The 24751-nt window shown below is 39.5% G+C and overlaps 7 protein-coding genes across 17 annotated transcripts; 2 read left to right on the forward strand and 5 right to left on the reverse strand.

The window, feature by feature from the left end:
- The first annotated feature begins 12 nt into the window (after positions 1-12).
- Positions 13-1601, forward strand: LOC124200992. 2 transcript variants are annotated; one of them, XR_006877452.1, is made up of 6 exons: positions 13-263; positions 328-532; positions 602-816; positions 892-1052; positions 1129-1300; positions 1366-1601. XR_006877452.1 is itself a non-coding variant. In XM_046597416.1 (6 exons), exons 1-6 carry the CDS (start codon positions 171-173, stop codon positions 1482-1484), a joined length of 744 nt encoding a protein of 247 aa, XP_046453372.1. In that variant the 5' UTR covers positions 18-170; the 3' UTR covers positions 1485-1601. The 2 variants fall into 2 exon arrangements, 1 of the variants encoding a protein (XP_046453372.1); XM_046597416.1 differs by having other exon boundaries at positions 18-263; positions 602-681; positions 978-1052.
- A 615-nt stretch (positions 1602-2216) lies between these two features.
- LOC124200995 (neprilysin-like) lies at positions 2217-10308 on the forward strand. 9 transcript variants are annotated; one of them, XM_046597425.1, is made up of 17 exons: positions 2217-2428; positions 2530-2615; positions 2675-2800; positions 2895-3056; positions 7474-7557; positions 7618-7823; positions 7884-8084; positions 8148-8267; positions 8336-8477; positions 8539-8656; positions 8718-8991; positions 9049-9155; positions 9219-9277; positions 9340-9391; positions 9445-9512; positions 9572-9714; positions 9776-10308. In XM_046597425.1, the coding sequence occupies exons 1-17, from the start codon at positions 2361-2363 to the stop codon at positions 10115-10117; spliced, it is 2358 nt and encodes a 785-aa protein (XP_046453381.1). In that variant the 5' UTR covers positions 2217-2360; the 3' UTR covers positions 10118-10308. The 9 variants fall into 9 exon arrangements, with proteins under 9 accessions (XP_046453381.1, XP_046453377.1, XP_046453378.1 ...); XM_046597421.1 differs by lacking the exon at positions 2895-3056 and adding an exon at positions 7239-7400; XM_046597422.1 differs by lacking the exons at positions 2675-2800; positions 2895-3056 and adding exons at positions 7029-7154; positions 7239-7400.
- A 2105-nt stretch (positions 10309-12413) lies between these two features.
- On the reverse strand, positions 12414-13667 carry LOC124200639 (protein Daple-like). The gene has a single exon (XM_046596903.1). The coding sequence runs from the start codon at positions 13665-13667 to the stop codon at positions 12414-12416; it is 1254 nt and encodes a 417-aa protein (XP_046452859.1).
- A 657-nt stretch (positions 13668-14324) lies between these two features.
- On the reverse strand, positions 14325-16083 carry LOC124200640 (tachykinin-like peptides receptor 86C). The gene is made up of 6 exons (XM_046596905.1): positions 15915-16083; positions 15702-15813; positions 15517-15618; positions 15057-15191; positions 14910-14981; positions 14325-14812 (listed from the first exon to the last, which is right to left on the reverse strand). Exons 1-6 carry the CDS (start codon positions 16081-16083, stop codon positions 14620-14622), a joined length of 783 nt encoding a protein of 260 aa, XP_046452861.1. The 3' UTR covers positions 14325-14619.
- An 860-nt stretch (positions 16084-16943) lies between these two features.
- On the reverse strand, positions 16944-18884 carry LOC124200997 (gastric triacylglycerol lipase-like). Its single transcript, XM_046597432.1, has 9 exons — positions 18745-18884; positions 18504-18681; positions 18325-18439; positions 18183-18269; positions 17967-18123; positions 17747-17905; positions 17497-17581; positions 17272-17429; positions 16944-17207 (listed from the first exon to the last, which is right to left on the reverse strand). The coding sequence occupies exons 1-9, from the start codon at positions 18859-18861 to the stop codon at positions 17058-17060; spliced, it is 1206 nt and encodes a 401-aa protein (XP_046453388.1). The 5' UTR covers positions 18862-18884; the 3' UTR covers positions 16944-17057.
- A 241-nt stretch (positions 18885-19125) lies between these two features.
- On the reverse strand, positions 19126-21573 carry LOC124200996. 2 transcript variants are annotated; one of them, XM_046597431.1, is made up of 4 exons: positions 20413-21573; positions 19554-20347; positions 19396-19475; positions 19126-19261 (listed from the first exon to the last, which is right to left on the reverse strand). In XM_046597431.1, the coding sequence occupies exons 1-3, from the start codon at positions 21389-21391 to the stop codon at positions 19416-19418; spliced, it is 1833 nt and encodes a 610-aa protein (XP_046453387.1). In that variant the 5' UTR covers positions 21392-21573; the 3' UTR covers positions 19126-19261; positions 19396-19415. The 2 variants fall into 2 exon arrangements, with proteins under 2 accessions (XP_046453387.1, XP_046453385.1); XM_046597429.1 differs by lacking the exon at positions 19126-19261 and having other exon boundaries at positions 19305-19475.
- Positions 21574-21620: 47 nt separating this feature from the next.
- LOC124200998 (NHL repeat-containing protein 2-like) lies at positions 21621-24741 on the reverse strand. Its single transcript, XM_046597433.1, has 10 exons — positions 24506-24741; positions 24261-24430; positions 24037-24196; positions 23672-23976; positions 23476-23613; positions 22954-23421; positions 22664-22891; positions 22490-22606; positions 22231-22420; positions 21621-22163 (listed from the first exon to the last, which is right to left on the reverse strand). The coding sequence occupies exons 1-10, from the start codon at positions 24663-24665 to the stop codon at positions 21913-21915; spliced, it is 2187 nt and encodes a 728-aa protein (XP_046453389.1). The 5' UTR covers positions 24666-24741; the 3' UTR covers positions 21621-21912.
- Positions 24742-24751: the final 10 nt, after the last annotated feature.

The following is a 24751-nucleotide window of genomic DNA, read 5'->3' on the forward strand; positions in this document are numbered from 1 at the left end:
TTACGGAATTTAATTGCAAAATTATTATTGAGCTCAAAATTATAATAAAAATATTTCATTTCAGACCCACTTTCAACTTGGCAACACACCACGCTGTCGGAAATCGTTGTAGTCTTTGTTGCATCAAGATACAGCAAAGAGCAGACTTGTCAACTTATTTGTCAAATTTGATGAAGTTTACTCTTAAATTGTCAGTGGGAAGTAAGAAATTAAGTGATTTTTTCTTAGAAATGCAATACGCAAATGATGGGTGTTACGAAGATGTAAGTATTACATATGCTTGTTAAATATGTGAAACCGAAATGTTAATGAAAGTTTTTTATCAAGCGTGGTGCATTCGTGATCGTTGATTTTCACTTTGAAGATACACTACAGACAGCAATCGTGCCTGATTTCTGGCTAGTTATTGAAGAAGGTCAACTGTTTTGTAGTTACCCCCCTGGTAACAAAACAACAATAACCCCAATTAAAATGAGGCATGTCCAACACGATACTTGGGTGACATATCCAGCTACTTGGAGAAGGGATTACGGTATAAAATTCTATCATTATATGTAATGTATTACTCCAAAATAATTAATGTATGATTTACTTGCTGTAGAATCCTACTCCAAAGCACGGAAAGATTTGCCAAATGCTGTTCAGTATACTGACTTTGCAGAAAGTGATAGCGAGTCTCAACAAAGTAAAGCAGTCAGTAGAAAAGTGTTCGTAGATCTTCAAGATGGAAGAGGAAAATATCGTCAGATGAAAGTGGAAATGACAGTGGTCATGAAACATTGTTGTCAAATAGACCCTCACCTCCTCGTTCTTTGGGTTAGTATTCTTGTTACACATACATAGATGTGACTGTATAATTGGTGTATCTAATGGCTTTCATTTGTAATTCAGGTTATGGTTTGCTGAGTCGTGACATTGAAGAACCCCCTGATGATGTCAGACCAGATGCACAGAACCTTAGTGATGAATATGATGATCTGGATTTGAAATTGGAAGAATTTGTACGGTTTGAGAACATGTTATTGGTTGATGAAAGAAAACGTGCATCATTGGTAAGTTGGCAAATATCATATCGAGATCTCTTTCTGGATTTTCAGATTTTATGTGAATTTAAAATTTAATTTGTAGGTCCGTTTTGTAAGAAACATTGGTGGCGTAACAGAGGGAGATAGCGTACACAGAGCTTGGAAGGAGGTCGTTTCGGTGGAAGTAAGAGTCCAATGTAATTGGAATGGTGTTAGAAAGGGCACCATTAAAAAACACAAATTGAATAAATCACCATTAGTCTTGGCTGTGTGGAGTAAGTCGTATATAACATATGTACATCCAAAGTTTTTTATCAGCTAACTTTTGAATGTTTTTTAGATGGACTTAGACAAAATCCAACTTGCAGCAAATCCACCGATGCTGCCTTGCAGTTTGAGACAGTAAAATCGTTTGTAAGCGGCCAGGAGAATCGCAGCAAGAAAAATCTTACTTCCTGAGCTAGAGGCAGATCATAATGATGAACACAATGCGGAAGAAAATAGATAAAATGATTAACACGTTTTCCTTAATGTTGTCATGGACATTTAAAAAATACAATGCTTGTTTCATCATAATTTGTGTTTTATTTACTGGGTTTTTTGTACACGTCGAATAAGAAACATTTAAAAAATATAAATACCAAAAAGGATGCCATTGGGATGACATGGGTACAGACACATACGGACGTACTGCTGATATACCCCACAGTACGTCGAGGGGAAGGTAATTAGGATATTCCCCGTACATCCACTGTATGTACAAATGGGATGTACCAGATCCCAAAATTTACATCCCATGGATATACCATGGACGTCCATGTCTTAGTAGGGACGGTGTGTTCACACGATGGATTGAGACTAAACCTGCATACCTTTCAGGTTTTTTTTTAATATTACAGAAAATGACAAGGTTTACATTGAACTGTCTTCACAATTCTTAAAAAACAACAAACATCAAGGTGATTTGAAAAGAGATTGTTTGCTCTGTGTGTAATTGGAGAAGAAATTGTTCACTTCAATAAAGGCAGCTACGGTGATCGTGCGAGTAATTCTAATTCACGGGCAAGAATCAAGAGCAATGATCACTATACAAGTCTAGTTCTTTAATTGATTCATGTATACAGCCACCATCACATTCGAGGTAAGATTTCTAGGTTGCATTTCTTCAATTCATTTTGAAACAACTGTATACGGCCGCCACACTGTCGAAAGTGATGTGTATCATAGCGCATCAGTGGCATCAATTTAGACATACGGAAATCGACGTCTAAGCAAAAGCATCGACACCGCAGGACACGGAACTTTGTTGGTGTTTATTTTCTCTCCAATCGTGAAATGGAAATTGCTGCGTCTGACGCAACCCTAGTCAGTGTATCTCCTGTAGAAGATGTCAAAATTAAGCGGTAAGAATTTGATCATTTCTGTACAATTATTAGCTAGTTATAACGCAAATTAAAGGAGAAAAAGCGGATTAATTTGGATACTAAATTTTTCTATTGCGCAGTTCAAGGAAGACATTCCTAATTGGTGTAGGGGCGGTTATTGGTGCTGTAGTTTTCATCATAGCCACAAGTCTCCTTGCTGATCAAGGTACTTCAACAATATTTCGGTCTTAACTTGTTATTCACACATTCGGTGGTTCCGTTTAGTGATTCGATCCTGGAAAGAATTGGTGGACGTCCGTCAAGAGTTGCACGACACGATAAAAGACCATCAATCCTACCTGAAGAAAGAAGAACCGGCTGTTTGCTGGACGAAAGAATGCATTTTGTCAGGTATGAAAATGGAACATTTTAGGGTTGAATGAAACCGAATGAAACTTGGAAGCTATTGGTTACAAGTGCACAAGTTATTTTCTAATCAAAACAGCCGCTGCCATGATGGAATCCATGGATGAAACAGCCGATCCTTGCCAAGATTTCCATAAATTTGCCTGCGGTGGATGGATGAAGAAAAACGTTATTCCTAGGGGTCACGGATCAGTGTCTCAGTTTGGCCTTCTGGATGGCAGAATTCAGCATTTCATTAAAGGTGAAAATTATCATGACCGTGTTATTTCACCCTGTGTTTATCGCATTGGCTATTTGCAGAATTCTTTAAGGAAAATAGCACCAGCGTCGACTCAAAACCGGTTAATAACACTCGTGAAATGTATAGAGCTTGCATGGACAAAGGTTGGCATGAATCTATAATGATTTCATTACTTAAAAAAATATAACCACGTTGGCAATTACATTTGGCGCAGATGCGATAGAAAAACTTGGAATCGGACCACTCACTAAAATTTTGGATTCTTACGGCCAATGGCCTTTAACGATGTCCAACTGGACGGAGGATCGTTTTGACTGGAGAAAAGCAACCGCTTCCGTCCGGAATACATTTGGGCTCGGTTTTCTATTCGAAGTTTCCAATTTTGTGGACGTCAACAACACGGAATTCAGCACACTTTATGCAAGTTGACAGAATATTCAAAATCTCTCAGATTATGTTTCAATTTTTCCTTCAGTTAGACCAGCCGTCGTTAGGATTGCCCAGTTTCGTCCTGAAAGGCAACAACTTGACCAGTTTTCCAATTCAAGCTTACTTGACGTTCATTTCCGGAGTGGCTCACACAATCCGTGATGCCATCGATGGAGGAGCTAACGATACAGATATCACCAAGGACGTTGAAGATTTGATAAGTTTCCACATTGAGTTGGCCAATGTATAAGTATTATTTTAAGTCATTCCAAAAAGCATTCATAAAATTAGAAATGCATGCGGAATTATTGCAGATCCTTACTCCGGAAGAGGATCGATCGCAATGGAATTTGACCCGAATTTACAATCCTTTTTCTCTTCCTGAATTACAAATTTGGACTGACGAAGCCAATGCAACCGAAGCAATGGGCCAGGTCATAAAAACATTTTTCAACAATATTCGCATAGTTGTAGTATTTATTTTAAACTATTTAATTTTACAGATTAACTGGCACGAGCACCTGACTGACATTTACTCAGCGGCCAATGTCTCCATCAATTCAGATGAAAAGATCGTCGTTATCGAACCCGAATATCTTCAGAGATTAGTGCAACTGCTTGACCAAACTCCGCCCAGAATAATAGGTATGTACCCGCAACTGATTTTATTGTTGTGAATTTGATATCTCAATTTCTTTTCGTGTAGCAAATTTCATCCACTGGCGTCTTATCCTCGAGAAAATTTACGATGTCAATTCAGAAATGGCCATTTTAGCTATTGAGTTTTATGATGCTATTTATGGTCGATATCAGATACAACCTAGGTATTTTACAGTATAAGTTAAGCTCTACGCCCGTTTTAAACGTCTTAATAATCTCAGGGAAAACTGGTGCATGAAACGAGTTCATAAGTTGATGGGATTCGCTATCGGCGCTAAATATGTCGAATCCGCATTCGATCCTCAAGCGAAAATCGACATGAAGGAAATGATCCTGAATTTGAAAATGGCCTTTAGCTCATTGGTGGAGGAATCCGATTGGATGGACGAAGAGACAAAAATCAACGCGTTGGAGAAAGCAGCTGCCATGAAAGAGTACATTGGTTATCCTGATTGGATTACCAACAAAACTACACTGGAGTTGGCCTACCAGGGAGTGAGATAAAGCCAGCAGACAATTTGAACTGTTCAATTTTACAATTTTATTTCTTAGATTAAAACCGAGCCAGACAAGCATTTTGATAATTTTTACACTGCGAATCGGTTCATGGTGGTCACTAATCTGAGGTTCCTTCGCTTCAGAACCAACCGGGAAAATTTGTAACGTTAATTTATTCCCCCTTTGAAAATGTTGCATTGTTATTTCTATAACATTTGATTCTATAGGTGGATCTCTTTTCCGGCTGTAGTGAATGCATTTTATTATCCCATGTTGAATTCTATAAGTATTTAATTGATCAATTGTTAACGAGATACAATTAAAAGCATCATCATCTTACTTATGTTGATTAGCTTTCCCTGCCGGAATTTTACAGCCACCGTTTTACGGCAAAGGACGTCTTGCGTAACGTCATTAACTTGTTTCTATACTTATGCCTCAATCATTCTTAAAATTTGTTTAATGCAGGGCCTTGAATTACGGCGCTATTGGTGTCGTGATCGGACATGAAATAACACACGGATTCGATCATCGAGGTAAAGAAAATTCTCTAGCAAAAATTGTGATGATTTAACTTAATTAATTCAGGCCACAAGAGCGACAAAAAGGGCCATGAAAGATCCTGGTGGACCAACCAAACACTGGACAAGTTTTACAAGCGGAAGCAATGCATTATCGATCAGTACAATAATTACACGCTGCCAGAACTCGAGGGAACCATTTCCATTCATGTAGAGAAAGAACAAAATAAATTTCCGTCCATAATTGTATCAAAATGTATTTAAAAATGTCATTTAAATATTTAGATGAATGGAACAAACACGCAAGGAGAAAATATTGCGGACAATGGCGGTCTTAGGGAAGCTTTCCGGGCCTACCAAAATTACGTTTCAACCAACGGCCGGGAGAAGCGACTGCCCGGAATGGAACACTACACTCCGGAGCAGTTATTTTTCCTTTCCTATGCCAATGTTTGGTGCAGCAACCAAACCCCGGAAAGCCTAGAATACCGAGTCCGTTTTGCTGTTCATAGTCCAGCCCGATTTCGCATTATAGGACCACTTTCCAACTCGGTTGAATTTTCTGATCATTTCCAGTGCCCTACCGACTCCGCCATGAACCGTCCAAACAAATGTACTGTTTGGTAAACCGCTCTTTTTTTAATTTAACGAACATTTAGTCTAATCATGCAGACTAAATAATATCGCATTTCCATTCACGAGAGTATTCACGGTTAATCTAGCCCAAAATTCTTTAATGACTTAACGTTTTATAGAATATAACTTTAGGGACGTCCGTGAATTAGTTTATTCACTGAGAGGGTGGGGTCATAAAAGCTTTTCTTAACAATTTTCTTTTTTAACTTTTTTACCAATATTTAAGGGAAGGGGTCGATTTTTGCGACGTATTTGTTTAAGGGGAAAGGGTTACCTTTGTGACAAAATGTGCAAAAGGGAGGGGGGACGTAATTTATGGACTTGACCTCATTTGAATTTTGATTACTAATGAAGGGTTAAGTAGTAAACAATTTTTACTTTTACTCGTTATTCCTGAATAATTTTATCAATTTTTATTGTGATCTGACGAACGTTATTTTAACTTCATGAAGTGCGTTATTGTTTGGTGGCAGCCAAGTGTTTATTTGTAGTCGTCTCTGACTCTTTGTAAATGAATATTGAATAGACAAGTATTGGACTTATTTGCACCTGCATTGGATATTTGATTGTGTAATTCGAAATGCAATTGTTCCCACGTGAGAACATTTTAACGGACGTGTTAGAATTCCACATCACGGCTCTTGGCGAGCACGAACTGCAGTCACAGATTCACAATTACATGATTGTTTTCAAAGTCCATGATGGATATTGGATATTGTATTGCATAAATTAATAGTTAATAATACCGCACCCCACTTACAGAATGGAGAGGCTTGTACGTTTTGAACAATGCTGGGTTTCTTGACTCAGTTTGAAATAGTCTATCACCGTATCGATATGGACGGCTAACTGGAATAACACAAAAGCGGAACATCACGGAGAACTTTAGTAGTGTCGTCTTTTACACTTGGACACGTGAAATGGAAATTGCTGCTTCTGACGCAACACTAGTTAGCAGATTACCTTTAGAAAAAGATGTTAAAATTAAGCGGTAAGTTAAAAGTTATTTAAACACCACAGGCAGAGTCACAGACGAGACAAAATGCAGGTTAATTTAGACACTCAAATTTTCGATTGCGCAGTTCCAGGAAGACTTTCCTAATTGGTGTAGGGGCGGTTATTGGTGCTGTTGTGTTCGTCATAGCCACAAGTCTCCTTGCTGATCAAGGTATTTCAACATTATCTCTGTGTTAAGTTGTTATTCAACACATTTGGTGGTTCCGTGCAGTGATTCGATCCTGGAAAGAATTGGTGGACGTCCGTCAAGAGTTGCACGACACGATAGAAGACCACCAATCATACCTGAAGAAAGAAGAACCGACTGTTTGTTGGACGAAAGAATGCATTTTATCAGGTATGAAAGTAGAACATTTGAGTGTTGAATGAAACTTGGAAGCTATTAGTTACAAGTGCCCAAGTTATTTTCTAATGAAAACAGCCGCTGCGCTGATGGAATCGATGGATGAAACAGCCGATCCCTGCCAAGATTTCTATCAGTTTGCTTGTGGCGGATGGAAGAAGAAGAACGTTATTCCACGTGGATCCGATAAAATTTCTCAAATTGGCATCTTAGACGACAGAATTCAGCATTTTATTCAAGGTTGTATTACAACGACATTGTATAAGCCTTTTCACAACTCAACACTTAGACAGATCTCGAACACTATTTGCAGAGTTCTTTAAGGAAAATAGCACCAGAGTCGAATCAAAACCGGTTAATAACACCCGAGATATGTACAGAGCTTGCTTGGACACTGGTAAGCTTAAATTTTTTAAAAATTGTATTACTTTGAATTAATCACTTTAATTATTTACAGATGCGATAGACCAACTGGGAATCACGCCGTTCGTTAAAATTTTGGATTCTTACGGCCAATGGCCTATGACTGTGTCCAACTGGACGGAGGATCGTTTTGACTGGAGAAAAGCAACCGCTTCCGTCCGGAATACATTTGGACTCGGTTTTCTATTTGAAGTTTCCAATTTTGTGGACGCCAAAGACACGGAATTCAGCACAATTTATGTAAGCTATAGATATAATATTTTTAAAAACGTTTCAAATAATTTTTAGATATAATTACAGTTAGACCAGCCGTCGTTGGGATTGCCCAGTTTCGTACTGAAAGGCAACAACTTGACCAGTTTTCCAATTCAAGCTTATTTGACGTTCATTTCCGGAGTGGCTCACACAATCCGTGATGCAATTGGCGGTGGAGCTAATAACGATACAGATATCACCAAAGATATTGAAGATTTGATAAGTTTCCACATTGAGATGGCCAATGTAAAATATTATTTCAAGTCATTTAACAAGGCATCCATTGAATGTAAGCGAAATTATTTGCAGATTTTGACTCCGGAAGAGGATCGATCGCAGTGGAATTTAACCAGAATTTACAATCCTTTTTCTCTTCCTGAATTACAAATTTGGACTGACGAAGCCAATGCAACCGAGGCAATGAGCCAGGTCAGGAAAGCAATTTTTTCATTCAACAACAGTTATTATTTATAATTTTAAACTATTTAATTTTACAGATTAACTGGCACAAGCACCTGACTGACATTTACTCAGCGGCCAATGTCTCCATCAATTCAGATGAAAAGATCGTCGTTATTGAACTCGAATATCTTCAGAGATTAGTGCAACTGCTCGACCAAACTACGCCCAGAGTAATTGGTATGTACCCGCAACTGATTTTATTGTTGTGAATTTGATATCTCAATTTCTTTTCGCGCAGCAAATTTCATCCACTGGCGTCTTATCCTCGAGAACATTTACGATGTGAATTTCGAAATGGAAAATTTAGCTGTTGAATTCGAACATGAAATTTATGGGCCGTTTCCTTCTCAACCAAGGTACACAACATTCTTTGACAAAATGTTGTATGTAAAGCGGATCTATCGATTTTTTTTTCAGAGAAGATTGGTGCATGAAACGAGTTCATAAGTTAATGGGATTCGCTATCGGCGCTAAATATGTCGAATCAGCATTCGATCCTCAAGCGAAAATCGACATGATGGAAATGATCCTGAATTTGAAAATGGCCTTTAGCTCATTGGTGGAGGAATCCGATTGGATGGACGAAGAGACGAAGATCAACGCGTTGGACAAAGCAGCAGCCATGAAAGAATACATTGGTTATCCTGATTGGATTACCAACAGAACTACACTGGAGTTGGCCTACCAGGGAGTGAGATAAAGCTGGTGGATAATTTGAACTGTTCAATTTTACAATTTTATTTCTTAGATTAAAACCAAACCAGACAAGCATTTTGATAATTTTTACACTGCGAATCAGTTCATGGTGGTCACTAATCTGAGGTTCCTTCGCTTCAGAACCAACCGGGAAAATTTGTAACGTTAATTTATTCCCCCTTTAAAAATGTTGCATTGTTATTCCTATAATTGATTCTATAGGTGGATCTCTTTTCCGGCTGTAGTGAATGCATTTTACTATCCCATGTTTAATTCTATAAGTAAGAAGATTTTTCAAGTAGCTCTGCTTGACGTATAAATTTCAACGAATTCATATTTTTAGCTTTCCCTGCGGGAATTTTGCAGCCACCCTTTTACGGGAAAGGACGTCTAAAGTAAAAGAAATTTCACAACCCCTTATCATGCTCATTTAACTTGATTAATGCAGGGCTTTGAATTATGGCGCCATTGGTTCTGTCATCGGGCACGAAATAACGCACGGATTTGATGACGAAGGTATTTTAAAAGAAAAATCCAACATCCGTTATAATATTATTGTAAAATTGTATCTCTAGGCCACAAGAGCGACAAAAAGGGCCATGAAAGATCCTGGTGGACCAACCAAACATTGGACGAGTTTTACAAGCGGAAGCAGTGCATTATCGATCAGTACAGTAACTACACTCTGCCGGAACTTGAAGGAACCGATGCCTTTCATGTAACAAAATAAAGACATTTCCCGCATCGATAACTGTAAAAATTAAATCTGAAATACCTAGATTAATGGAATCGACACGCAAGGAGAAAACATTGCGGACAATGGCGGCCTCAGGGAAGCCTTCCGGGCCTACCAAAATTACGTTTCAACCAACGGCAAGGAGAAACGACTGCCCGGAATGGAACGTTACACTCCGGAGCAGTTATTTTTCCTTTCCTATGCCAATGTTTGGTGCTCTAACGAAATCCCCGAAAGTCTTGAAGACCAAGTCCTCTTTGGCGTTCACACTCCGCCAAGATATCGCATTATAGGACCACTTTCTAATTTGGTTGAATTTTCTGAACATTTCCAGTGCCCTGTCGGTTCTACCATGAATCAACCAAACAAATGCATTGTCTGGTAGGTAGGTAATCTAGTCAGTGACAATAGCCTAACAATCAGTCCAAAGTCAACTTGATAATTTTTAACCCTTTTATAAATTAACAATGACATTAATTCCGTTAAAACTATTTTGAATTATAGAATTGAAGAATTACAACATAGACATACACTAAATAGGTTTTGTCTATTTTTGACTTGCGAATAAGGAATAACTTAACATTTTTATAAATTATGCTTCAATGATTTTCAGATTAGTAAAATAGGCATTTGTGCCAGCATCGACCCAATAGGCTAATGATCCTCGGGCGTCAAGACCGAGAAGATTTGTTTGAATCGATGAGGCAGGATGACCATCAACGTAAACGGTCAAGGAATTATTCCGGACGTCGATCCTCACATGATTCCATCTACCTTGGCCAATTTTGGCAGGTGCCTCAAATCGACCGGGGTACTGATTTCTTAGTTTGTTGCTTGTCCATTCCGGTGGCGAGGCGTATTGAACGGCTCTTCCCAGTCGTTCAATGGAAGGCGGAGGAAAATTGAACCGCCCGTTCGTCGTTCTCAGGTAGACCAACTCGTATTGATCGTAATTGGACTGAATGCGGAAGGCCAGGCCGGCAGCACCGGCCCGTTCCGGATCTTTAGTCCTTTTGCCATTGCGTTCCGCAGCAATGTCCAAGTCGATTGTGCCTTGGTAAAATGTCGTCAGCGGAAGTTCAACGTAACCGCTGCCTTGGATGAAATTTGCATCTTCGTCGACCAACTTTTGGTAGTCGTTGGTGTAGGATATTTTGAGGGCATTTCGGCCTAGGTAGACGGTGTTTTGAATATTCACGTTTCTGGACAGGTAATGCTGCATGAGTAAGAAGGACAGTGGCGGGATAGGTTCCGGTAGTCTTTGCAGTTGATTAAGGTTCCAAAGCGGAAGTAGTATCTATAGAATTATATACACCGGGTAAAGTCAATAAAATTTTTAAAAAACTAAAAAATAATTACCGCATTGGATGTGTAGGCCGTGAGGACTACGAAACAGATGAAATTAATCTTCATTTCAACTCGATGGAATTGTTTGAGTTCAGGCACGGGAGTTGAATCGTCAATAAGAGACCAACAGTTAGTTGCCGAGCAATTTATACGCTAGTGGAATAAATGGAGTGGCCTTGTTACGTCCTTGATTTTCTTGACAGTCTTTTGTGTTGGCTATTTGAAACATTCTTATTTATCTGACACATTCGTCTCGTCATTATCACCGAAATCACCATCACGGCGGTGAAATCCTGCAATGACAATGCACGGTTTTCCCGTTACTTTACACTAGAATAGCGGCTCATATTCAGAGATCATTTCCGGTCCAAAACTAGTTCAAGGTTCACCAATCGCTAGAATAGAAATTGCAATGTCACTTCAATGTTGAGTTATTACGCCACCAGTAAATATATCCGTGCAGCAAACGGTGGCCATCATGGATTTTCCTTGATGGGGATGGGTTGGATTTCTTTTGGCTTACCTCCTCCCTATAGATCTTAACCCTTCCCATTTTTTGTCAGAGTTAGAAAAACAATTGTTTCATAGCAACTGCTAAAAATAAGATCAAAGCTGCAGTCACCCAGTCAGTCAGTCTACGCTTTGTCTTCCACAGGTGTTATTTTCTTTGTGACACTAGTGTCAGGTTTCAGGTGGCTCGACTCCCCTTCTATACACAATTAAGGGTCTGATGTGCTCCGTGGGAAATGATTTCCCTTTGCAGTTTGCCAGTTTGTACACTTGCAGTCAAACAACCTATTTTGAATTGAAGATGTAACGTGCAATCGTGCTTCGTGCATCTAAAAGAATTTCCATTACTTTGAAATTCAGACGTATGACATTCAGAATATTTTGACAACCTTTAAATGAATTGAACGGCATATTTATTTGAGATTTAAATGAGATTTGTATTTTCAAAAGTTTCAAGAAAAAACCGACAAAATTTAATTCGACACTAACTCGACGTACCTTCGACAGATGGCGACGATATTTCGACAATGTTGTGAAAAGACCTAGCTTCAACGTATGCGAATCAAATTCGACAACCTTACCACCTTACCTAACTTAAAACTTCTGATCAGATCCAGATTTCAGCAGAAATTCAAGTAGCATTTATCATCCAGGTCCGGGTTGTTCTCCTATTATTCAAGTCCTCAAGTCAAGTGTAATACTCCCGTTCAATTTGTAGCTCTCTTCTTCATCAACACTCCAGCAGTTCTCGACGACTCTATTCTTACACGTGTGATTTCATCATCATATCCGGATTTCAGCAAGGTAATGGTTGTCAATTATACTTAATTATTTGATAGTTGCTTAGCTCTCTTTGTCAATTCTTTTCCTGTTCCTGCCACAGTGTTTGCTTGTTCCTTAAGATCCTTGGCTCTTTTCATCATCAAAATTCCGGTGCCTCGTAATAGTTTTGTTAACTCGCTCTCTTCCGGTTTCGGATTAATCAATCCGCGCTTGATGAGCCACTGTTTGAGCCACGATGTATTTCTGGTAGATTTCGAATCCTTTTGATTCAACTCGTCGCTATTCTGCAGGTCAATATTCTCCGATTCGGTCACGCCCTTTGAACACTTGACCGCCAATTCCAGTTCTCTAAGAGCATTAGAGAGCGCTGCCATTTGCTCGAGAGCCAATTTTTCTGCTTTTTGAGCAGATAGGACGAAAGTTTCTCGGTTGTTCCACATTTCCTGGTTTTCTTTCTGCAAGAGTTCAATTGTCTGGCGTGATTGAATCACTTCCTGTTCCAATTGGACAATGGTCGATTGAAGATTATCCTTTTCAGCTTCGTTCTTTTCAGCCAAATAATTCGCAATTTCAGTTGAAAATTGAAGAGATTCATTTGTTTTAATCATTCTTTGATTAACCTTCCCCAAATGACTCAATGCCCTTTTCAATCCGTAGTTTTCGGCATTGATTTGCAACTCGATGCAACGCCAATCAGTTTTCTGTTGGATGACACTTTCTTTCAAAGCGACCATCTCCTTCTCCAGCTCTTCTTTCTCTCGCTGGATGACTGCGGCATTCATTTTAAACTCGTCCAACTCGACTTGCAACTGCAGTTTTCGACCGATAACTTTCCGAATTTCGCCATTTGCCAAGTGAAGATCGGCTTTGAGTTGACGAATTTCCGTAGCTTGCTTGTCGATGACATGTTGAGCTTGAGCAGTGTACAAGGCCTTTTCGATTTCCTCTTTGATTTGGTTGTTTGTATCGAAAATGAAACCCAATTTCGTCCTCAATGATTCGTTAGACTCTTGAAAGCTCTTTTGGTTTGAATCACATTCAAAATTAATAAGCGATGATTGGGATTCAAGATTTTGGTTCTCTTTTTCTAGTTTGTCTAATTTCTCTTGCAGATCGGTATTCTCTTTAACTTTAACATCATCTTTAACACATGATGAGATCCAGTCAGGTTCAGGTTTCCGCATAATAAGTGGTGTTATGCGGTTTCCAGGGAAATTCGATTCGGATTCTGGTACCGGAATCGAGTTTCCAAAATGTTCAGGTTGGTTTTCTGGTTCTAAAAGTTCAGGGTTCATGTTGACTCTTGAGACAAATTGATCAGTTTGTTGCGTTGAAAAAATAACTGAATATTGGTCGTCAGCTCCATTCACCCCCCTTATATAGGTGCTGCCGATCTGAGGTGGCTGCCGCAAACAGGCCAAACGAGATATTTGTGTAAAATTTCGACATTTCTTCATTCTCTAATTAAAATTAATTCTAATGCATAACATATTCACATTTTTACCAAACTTTTGCAATTAATAATTTGATGTAGAAATTAATTTATAAATAGATAGGACCGATTTAAAAAAATAACCACAATAGAGCCAACAAACAATGTGTATCCCCAGCTAATAAGGCAACGTCGCATCGGAAGCGCTTAAAAGGCAAAAGATTTGAGTGGAATAGATATTATCCATTAATGATCAATATGTATTTGTTTGTTTGTGCAGCTGACACTGGTTACAATTAAGGAAATGAATAGGAGTATGCGTTTTAAATGTTTAAAGAATAGAGTAGAATTTCCCATTGCAACACGGCAGTTCACGAGCAGATCAGGTTCAGACTTGTTACGCGTTGTTACGTAACCTGTACCAATATCAGTATCCCATTCCCTAGTCCACTAGGGCTGCATTCCAAAACAAATGCAGATTTTTCTGCAGAAAATTCGAACACATTCCCGGTACCTTTTCGAAAAAATGGCGATCGTTATAGACATGCAAGAGTAAATCTTTTAACTGATTTGCGCGTATACTGTTTATCTAGTCGATAGAAGAGTAATGGATTGACGGCAGCGTTGGCTATGGCTAGCCAGTAGACACACATGTAAATCCGCTTGGTGTAGACATTTTCTTCCGTCTGAAATGCCTGGTACATCAAGTAGGTTTGATAGGGCAGCCAACACAGGCAAAAGATGACCAAAATGGCCCACATGCCACTAGCCAAATTCTACAATTCACGATTTCGTGGCGTGAATTCATTTTAATCTTAATTTTTCAAATAAAATAAAGCGACCTTTCTTTTCTTGACGAGGAGATTCAACTGCAGGTTGTTGCGCGTGTCACCGTCGCCGCTGGTGAGCACCGTACTCGTCGTCAAAACAACGGCGATTCGAAAGTTCCAGTAAGCCATACAAACGGTCGGCAAAAGATAGGTAATTACAAACACCAGCACTCTGTATCTGTGGTGGAGTATAAAAACAATGTGTACATTGTGATCTGGCGCTCTATTGCCTATTGCCTAGCGACAATTGTCCAATTATACGTATATCTACTCACGAGTAGTTGTTTAGCACAACGTCTCGCTCCGGCCAAACGATTTCGCACTTCAATAGATCCTCACCAGCTTGGCTAGAGAAACATGCATACACATTAAATTTCACTACTGTTATGTAACCCAAAGTTACTAGGCTGTATTCGACTTACCGTAAAATGAATTCGTCCGAGTACAAGAGATTGGGCATGGCCAGGATGACGGCGATAATCCAGCAGGTTGCGATGGTAATAAAAGCGCTTTTTCGAGTTGATCTTGGCAAAAAGGGTTTCACGATCGCCAGGTATCTATGGCACGAATGCAAACCGAAAAGAAGCTTATAGTAACACTTTCTCCTTCAGACACAATAATCGGCTGTCTGTCATCATTTTAATAGCCAACGTAGACCTCTTTTCATTTACAGCAAGCCAGACATCCCTTCAATTAACGGCACGCCAGACATCCTCATATTTTGTAAAGCATTACTTCTTATTAATGTGTCTGGCTTGACTTTCCGTCCTGATATAAATGGGGCCCTTGACGTTTTGACATCCCCATTAATTTAAGATCGATCGGATCACCCATATTTTCGCTCGATATAACGACTAGTTAAGAACTGGTGCCACTGTATACCTGTCGTAGGACGTGACGGTCAACGTAAAGATGCTGGCCGCGTTGGTCAATTCCGAGAGAAATCTGTCAATCATGCAGTAAGCTGTTCCGTATCGCCAGTGTCTATAACAGCAGGGCATGAACACATTTTTGATTTAGCTTAGCCTTCTTTTCGTGACTTATATTCCATCGAATGTTATATATACCCATCAAGAATGTAGATGAAATTGAAGACGCCCTCCAAATAGAGCATTGCAAAGTCCGCCATTGTCAAGCTCAGCATGAAGCAGCTGTGAGCTTTGGCCAGCCGGCGGCGAGCTTCGATCGCGGTAGAAATTGATTGGAAAAGTGTTGAGAAAGGAGAGATAAAATCTCTTTTTTAAAAAGCCGTATAAATCTTATCGATTCGTCCTCTTTACCTATGATGAACCACGTGACTAAGCTGTTGCCCACCGTCGCCACGACTAGAAGCACACCAAATGCCAAGATCCAGGTCGTCTTCTCGTCCGTGTCCAGTTGCGACGTCTGCTGCTGGATCTTGTTGACGGCTCCTATCTGATGGCCATCGGCTTTGACAGATTCATTCATCTTTCAATTCTTATTATCTGAATAAATAAGAAAAAACAAGTATCGCATTCTAGAGTGCTATCAGATAATGTGCATCGTCATCCGTGTCACGTTCCGTAATGATTAATTGCTCTCGGACTCTTTAGATTGATTGTGGGTAGTAGACTGTGCCATAACGCCTCAAGATCGATTACCAGTTACTTAAACATTCAATTGGCTGCCTGATTGAGCGTGCGTCACACTATGTCTTGCCTCCGTCCCTATGCAACGAACGACGTTTACCCCCTATCCATAATCGATTTTGACACAGCGTGCGTGCTACATCTATTTCAAGTGATCAAATTTCCTCCAGGTCTCTCTAGGCCAAAGATATATCCTTCCTTCACAGTCATTTGACCGGCAAACGAATCAGATTGCAATATTGCGCGTCGATATACACACTCCAGTCGCCTTTGGAGTGAGACGCTAATGATGAAATTGACATCTATAGCATGTTTAACCACTACAACGAGCGCTTTCTATGCTCAAACAGAGTTCAGATAGTCAACAAGTAATTTCTTTTGGGTTTTTGTTTGAATGCTCATACCTGTTCAAGGGACCGACGATGAACGAAGTGACACGCTGTTGAAATTTGTGAACGCTTCAGTACATCGTTCATACAAACTTCTCGGATATGTTGTGGCAGTAAAAGCGATTGAGGTGTACCACTTTTATAGCAGCTCTATAGCCAAGTCTTTTCAAGGATTGCTCTGGCGGACATGCGCCTTGACACTTTTCTCCAAGGAACTATCAAAGATGCAGTTATGTGAAAAAGTTGTATCCGTAGTTTGTCGTCAACTCGTCACCAAGTTGTTAATATTACGAGCAGTCAACAATAAAAGTAGCTGGCGCAACTTTTATTTGCTATCGATTTCAGAAACAGATATATCTACTTTCCATCATTTTGAAATATCAGTAATGGGAATCAACGCATCTGGATACGATCCAGCCAAAGTTCACGGAATCGGTAGCACTGATATTAAAGGATCGTAGAGTAGCTGATTGCTATTCACTCCCCAGAGGAAATCGAGATGATTGAACTCGGGCCAATCGATTTTCACGGAAGATTGTAAATTTCCAAGCTGTTTGGAAAGCCAGTCGATGTCCTGTTGAGGATGTTTATACTATCATATATCCTCCCATTACGTAAACTTAGAGTTTGATATATACCTTTGAGGAAGCGAGTAAGTCCCCAGGACCCCAGAATAGGTAAACTGGGGCTGTTACCCGCGTGAGGTTGTACATAGGGGGTCGGTTAAGGCCATATCGTCTTAAATTCTCAGAAAGGCCGTGGTCGTAAGCGCGAAACTGTTCTCCTTCACGTTTACCTAAAACAGGCAGGATCAAATTTTTAATAGATAAGCTAATAGATTGTAATATTCTTTCTTTTTTCACCTGTATTGTATCCTTGAGCGAATTGAGCCAGTGTGTTGACAGACGTCCCAGCTGGGAAGTGGCCTTCGATAATGGATAGCACAGACTTGAAAGTTGAAACCAAAAAGGTGGTTGGTTAATTTGAAAAAATCAAATTATAATTAGTTGTTTCAAACTAATTATAATTTGATGAAACTAATTATAATTTGATTCAAATTTTAATTAGTTGTTTCAAACTAATTATAATTTGATTTTTTGCTAAGTCATTTACCGAATTGAAATTTTGTCGATCTGCTCCGGTAATGTAAAAGATGACATTCTGACACATTTGCATCGTTTTGAACGTGTGTTGGCAAACTGATTTTTGAAAACGGCGGCTCCAGCTCTCTTTAGCTAAAAATGCCGTCGTTCGCGTTGAACGTAAATAGAACTGCCGTAAAAAGAAAATTCTTCGTTTTATTTATTTGTTTTAAATTTGTGAATTTTTTTACCTGAATCACGTCTACGTGAGGGGCAAGAGCTTTGACTGGGCTACTGAAATGAGCCATACTCGCCACAGGTGCCAAGCCAATCATTAAATCGATCTTTTCGTTTAATTCCGGATGACTTGCCGCCGCTATGTAAAACATGGTAGCACCCATCGAATGACTGTAAAATAAATGATTAGCATTAGTTACCATACCAAATGTGATGATGTCGAATTATACCCAATGTATATGAGTTTAGATTTTTGAGATAACTTGAGGATGAAATCAACGTTGGCTGGAACATCGTACAGTCCCATTTCGTCGTATCTGTAACAGATATCAATTGCATTAATGTCAACTTTCATTATAACAAGAAACGTACGAGAAATTCCAATAAGCTAATTTCTTGGGATCCAGGTGGATGTGCCGCCTCGAATACGTGTTTCCTCTTGCGTTTGAAAGATAAACGTCGTAGCCTAGATCAGCCAAACGGAATCCTACATTTACACCGGAAGGAATTCTATAATTAAAGGCAAAGTAAAATTTGAATTAAAAATTTACCCAGCGATTGTCTGGCCGGATTGGTTATCCAATCCACATCGGTGCTCAAAAGACCGTGCTGGAGTAAAACGGGTCTTCCATTTGACAATCCAATGCGATGCAATTCTAGAATGTATCCATCAGCGGTTGTTACTTGATAGACGGTGCAAACATATCCGCGTGATCGGATGATCTCCACCTAACGATTGAAAGTATTCAAAACTATTCACATTTTGGGGAGACGTAGTAATTTCACTCGCACCGTTGACATAGCTGCTTCCGGATTTCTGCTGGCGATAGTAGAGGCACTGCACCTGCTAAATCCAGACAATGTCAACACCACGATTCCGGTCAATAACATGCGGACAATGCGTTGCATTCCGAACAGCCAAAAAAGAATTGACAACAGCTGAACAATGGACCTAGTCTGCAGGCCTTGATACTTCAAATGAATGACAAATGGAAAAAAACAACCAATGGAGTCTAGTAAATATCTTTCGAATGGCCTCTAGGGAATAAATAAATGCTGGGATAGGTCTGGCTAAAGCTGGATTGGAACTCCCAAATTTATTCATTAGAAGGGGGGTCGACTTCTAATTCCTTTCACGTGTGGATTTCTACTCGTAAAGTTCATGACCTTGATGTCCGTTGGGTTTAACGACCCCATGTAAACCACTATAGGGTAGACTTGTCGTATTGTATAGGTGAAAAACACGGGTGTAGTTTTACCATGAACGTTCAGTGCAAGTTGTGCTGACGTCAACTGAAAAGTGTCTAAACTAATCAAATGAAAATAAAAATGATTATTAATGGTGGGTGAAAGGCATTGAAAAGCAAAGTGTATTCAGAATTCTGAATTTTGACTCGGGTCGATTTCAACATAAAATCAATGTAAAACATTAGACAGACTTACAAAAATAGCGCGGGGATTTATTACAAACATGTAGAATGGGGAAGATTGAGTTGGCCCTGCAACACGCGTGATTGCAGCTTCTAGAGAAAAACAAAAACAAAAAAAAACTCGTGAAAACAACAAGAAGAAGTAATACAGAAACATGTAGAGGTTTATACTTTCTGGAATACGGAAGCTTTGATGCGATTGGTGACGATCGTCTCCCTGCTCTGGTGGTCTTTGTTCCGGTTTCTAAATTCAGGTAATTGGCGATAAAGTTCTTCTGTGCGTTTCCTTAGTTCTTGATAAGTGAACAAATGGGGAGCGAAATTCGAATCCAGCATGCCCATTCGACGCATTTCACTAATTTCTTGAATAGTTTTGCGTCGAAGCTCACTGTCGTGAAGGAAGTCGGGCCTTCTAGTTTTCAGCGCTTCCTGGAGAGTGGTCTTATTCCGAGGACGCTCCTGTGGTTTAGGACGATTTTCCAGTGAGATGTCGTAAGCGATGGGTTCTCTCTGCGGGACCACGACGTGGCTTCCAACGGAGGATGAGGATCGCGAGCGGTACTCGCTGGTTTGAACGCCTATTTCGGAAATGATTTTCTTGTGAACGACAGGTGCGGATTTTGTCTTCAGGCTGCAATGATTGCAGCACTTTGATTTGCTTTTTCTTGTGGGTTGTTGCGTCTCTTCTGTACTGTCCGTATCGTGCAGATTGAGCCTCTCCATTTCAAAACTTCGGTCACTCTTGAGGGATACGATTGAGTTCACCACAGTAGACTGACTTGACTCGGAGATTTGAGAATCAGAACTTCTTGATGATGGGGGCAATTCGTGAAACGACGGAACAGTTGCTTTGCGCGGTTTCGATCTAGAATGCCTTGGTGGCTCTCCTTCCCTAGTTCTCGAATGAACGGTTGACGTTTTCTGATCTAGGAATTTCCAAGTTTGTTCCAACTGCGAAACATAATCTGCAATTGACAAGAAAAAGTATGTTAAAAGGCAACTCGGAAAAGGAAAGAAAAAAATAAAACACCTTTCAAATTCTTTAAATGTTCTTTGAGGTTTCTGTAAACTTGGAGTTCACCTAACGCTTCTCTCCGCATACGTCTTGTGTGTTCGGAAGACAAGCTGGTGTGAGTCGGACAGGTTGTAGATTCAGAGAAATCAGCAGAAACACAGCGGCATTGGTTGGAAGCCTGATCTCTTTCACTGTCGGCAAAATTAGGTGGAGTAGCCAAGAAAGAACTGCCAGGCCTTTCATTTCCTGCATACAAGTCCAACTCTTCACTGGCCACAGAACGGGTAATAAAAAGTTCAGAAGCAAGTTCTTCATATTGTGGTGTGCTTTTGGATCTTTGCAACTGGGGTTTTGACAAGCGAGAAGCATGGGAACGTTTAAAGTGTTGAGACTGATGTTCTTCATTACTATGTGACGGGGGGAATTTGACATTTGGTTTGGGGGCTTTTTCAGGGTGAGATTCTTCAGGCACATTTTGTTTTGGTCCTTTCTTTGAATCGGGGATAACTGGTATCACAGTGTCAGTAGATCCATTTGAACTGCTGCCTACACTGGGCCAGGTGGACAGCTTCTGCAGTTTCCTTGACGGTTTACTGTTGCTGATCTTGGCTATACTTCTACTCTTTGCCAGAACACGGTCAATTTTGGCAATGAGGGCCAGACTTTGTTCATCTTCATCTAAACAGAGTTTGGATGCAGAGTTACTCAATGCCATTCTCTCCAGAGTGCTCAATCTAGATTTGAATTGAGCTGTTTTAAGTGGAATACACCCGACATCAGCACTAGAATCCCATTCGAGTTTTTTGGACGAGAACGCTGACTTCAAAGACGGTGAAGTCAAGGGGTTGAGACTATTATCCAACTCTGATTCATTTTTAATGTCGTTATCGGTTGCTGTGGAAACGTTTTCCCCTTCAATCATAGACGTGTCACTATCTCTAAAGTTTTCCAAGTAAGAAAGGATGTTATCACTAATCTCTTCACTTGAATCCATTTTCTCGAAAACGAAAAATTTTCAAACTACGGAAGGGCAACGACTGTTTACAAAAAATTTCCAACCGTCAATGCGCAAATTAGTTTGTGCGACACGGTTGCTGAAACTAATTTGAACAGTTTCTTGTTTTCCCACCGCGGTGCAACAGCCCAACAGGCGCAAACCAGCAGCAATGCATTTTTTGGTTTAAAAAACATTTGATTTTTTTAAATGTTAGAATTTATAATTTGTTGAAAAAATTGTATTGATAATTCCCCTCATATTTGTACGAATAAGTTTATATTTTGCATTGGACAAATAATTTGATAAGTAATTCCAAAAGCCGTGAGTTTTGCTTAGATTGCGATAGACCCGCGTTACTAAAGTAAACGATGCACACACAGAAAAGAAAATTTAATTTAAATGCGAGAGCGAGTGTGGTTTTGCGTAATACTACGCATTTGATGCTTTCAATACAATTTTAGTTTCGGATCAAGCGCATAATTATTAATTGAGGACAAAAGTAAAGCACAGATTATTAATTAATTTGCGTTAACATCAAATTCGTGGTGAATTTCTGAATCGTCACTTGAGTTTTCGTTGAATGTTAAATTCAGTTGAATATCGACCGCCTTCTTTTTACAAACACCAGTCTTTTTGGCACAGAGAAAGAGTTCTGCATGAACTTGTAGAAAATGATTTGAGTCGTGTTTTTCGAGTGATTTGCGTAAAAAGTCAATCTTCATTTTCCCGTTGTTTATCACTCCCTTATTTTGGGCTGCTTCTATACCGTCTATTAATACAAAATAAAATTATATTAAGTAAGCATATTTTCAAAGAGACTGCGCGATAAAGGTTACCAGTTAGTCTAATTTTCCACGAGTGTGGGGCATCTTCTGACCATTTCCACTGCTGATTATCAGAACAATTGAAATTTACCGACCAGCTATAATTCGAAGTACTAGATGGTAGAACAACCGAGACCTCAAAATCCGGTTGAGTATTAAAAACTTGACTATGATCATCAGTGGATTTCAGGAAGACTTGAAGCTATTAAAAATAGATTGTAATTATTCAGAGTCATAGTGTTTTATGAATAAAGCTAACTGGCTAACTCACAGTTTCTATAACATTGCTAGCCAAATTAACCTTGCGTATGCAATGGTTATTTGTGTCCGATACGTACAATATGCCTCCTCCTTCTTCATCAATGCAAAGACCACCAGGTTCGTTGAACTGAATACAATCCAAAATTGTCTTACGTGGCTTCGACAAATGAAAAATATTACTTACTTGAATTTCATCTCCGCTAGAGCCATCGACAAGTCCCGCTTTTCCATTGCCCAAATAAGTGGAACACACTTTAGTCAATGGATCGACTGTTTTGATTTTGTGATTGTATGAATCAGCCACATACAGCAATTGATTAGCTGCGTTCCAGGCGACAGCTAATGGATGCTGAAGCAAAACTGCGCCCTTTGGGTTATCTCTATTGTCTTGATCGCCGTAAGAAAACAAATCCTGTGAAATAGAAAATAAATAACATTTTGCATTAAAACGAAACCTCGAGGACTGTAAATTACCATTGGATCCTTTCCACCACCAACCAGTGCTTTGACCGAACCGTCTTTCAGATTAACTTGTCGTATGGATGAACTTTCACTATCGGCAAGAAATAATAAGTAGTCGGTAGATGGAGACTGTAAAGCCGCACAGCAGAGTCCGGATGGTTGAGCGAAACCAGCTTTGGCCGGATAGCTATTATTGCGGTTTTCCTCAGCTCCGGAGCCAGCCAAGCGAAGACATCGACCCGCTTCAACTTGAATTTTTTTCCACCAAACCAAATCCTGAAGAGCCAAACCCCATATTTGATGAGTTCCTGCATTAGCGATGATCAACAAATCTGGAACATCTGAAGTTGAAGAGTGAGCCAGGCAAATATCCCACGGAGAGGCTAACGGTTGTTCGATTCCGAGCTTTCCACCTTCTTTGTCCGTGCCTTGTAAACCAGTTCCGGCAACAGTTTTTACTTGCTTAGAACTGAAATCAATCTAAAATTTGAATTAGTGAGGTTAGAGAAAACCGTGTTCTAATATTATACACACCAAACGGATCGAGTGATTTCCCGTGTCTGCAACATAAAGATGGCACGGTGGCAAAAATGCAATACCTTGCGGACTGCGGAATTTGGCTGTCGAGAAAGCACCTTCATTCCATCCTGGTGCAGGTCCACCGATTGTTACCTAAACAATAGATTTTATTTACTTCTGTGCATTACAGTAATTTAAAAAACGAACCCACCTTGATTTCACCTTGTAGAGAGATAATCAAAATGCGATGGTGCCCAGTATCAGAAACAGCCATGTATGTCGAGTCTTCTTTTGAACATTCTGACGCAGAATCTTCTATACTTTTAGACTTGATCATGCAGATTTTCCCAGGGAAAAGCAGATGTGATTGAAATACTTCTAGGCTATTGAGCAGTAATGGAAGAGGCCGCGGAGTAATTCGATTTTTGTAAAATGACAAGGCGCTTTCAACGTAGTGAAAAAGTACTTCTCGATGGCCTTCTCCAATAATCACAAAAATTGGTTTTCCATCAGGTCCTAATGTAAAACAGGACTTGATAAATTGCACAACCTACTTATTTCTCTTTGTATTCATACCAAGAATGAGCAAAGTTGGCCAGCAAGTGATCTCCAATTTTTTCCACAGGACAGCTTCACTGTCATTCACAACTGGATGAGTGATGCCATAGCGTTGAATTGCTGCCATGATATTTGCTGAAACTTTTTCATTCTCAAACTTTGCACTATGAACACCAACCTTTTGTTATACACATCAACGGTTATTATGATGAAGTAACTCTGAATTCTCTCCAAATGCTTACCACAACAACACCTGATTGATCACTTGGATATTTTTCTTCTAGTGCATGCAGGTCAGGAAGGATATGCATACAGTTAATGCAACAATAGGTGAAGAAATCAACAATAACAATTTGGTCTTTGAAATCAGAGGTAACAGATAAACCTTGCTTGACATTAAACCATTCCCAACCTAAAATAATTATGAGAATTAATTATAGAATTAAACAGGTTACATGTTTTTAGGAGGAACATTAATGACATGTACCAGATTCAAACTCAGGAAACACATCTCTGCTGCTTCCTTCTTCCATTGAATTTAAATGCTTTAAAATCAAATCCTTTTTTTCTCCTTCTTTCACATTGGGATCCTCGATGAAATTTTGAAGCTCGATACAACTCCATGTCAAAGTAGATATGAAAGACATAATTTTAAAAACTTCTACCTCTTTTGTGCCTGATTCAAGGAAAAAAGTAAACACAGCAGACGAAAAATATCCAAAAACAATTGAAG

This window comes from Daphnia pulex, chromosome 8 (assembly GCF_021134715.1).
Source record: "Daphnia pulex isolate KAP4 chromosome 8, ASM2113471v1".
Lineage (NCBI taxonomy): Eukaryota > Metazoa > Arthropoda > Branchiopoda > Diplostraca > Daphniidae > Daphnia > Daphnia pulex.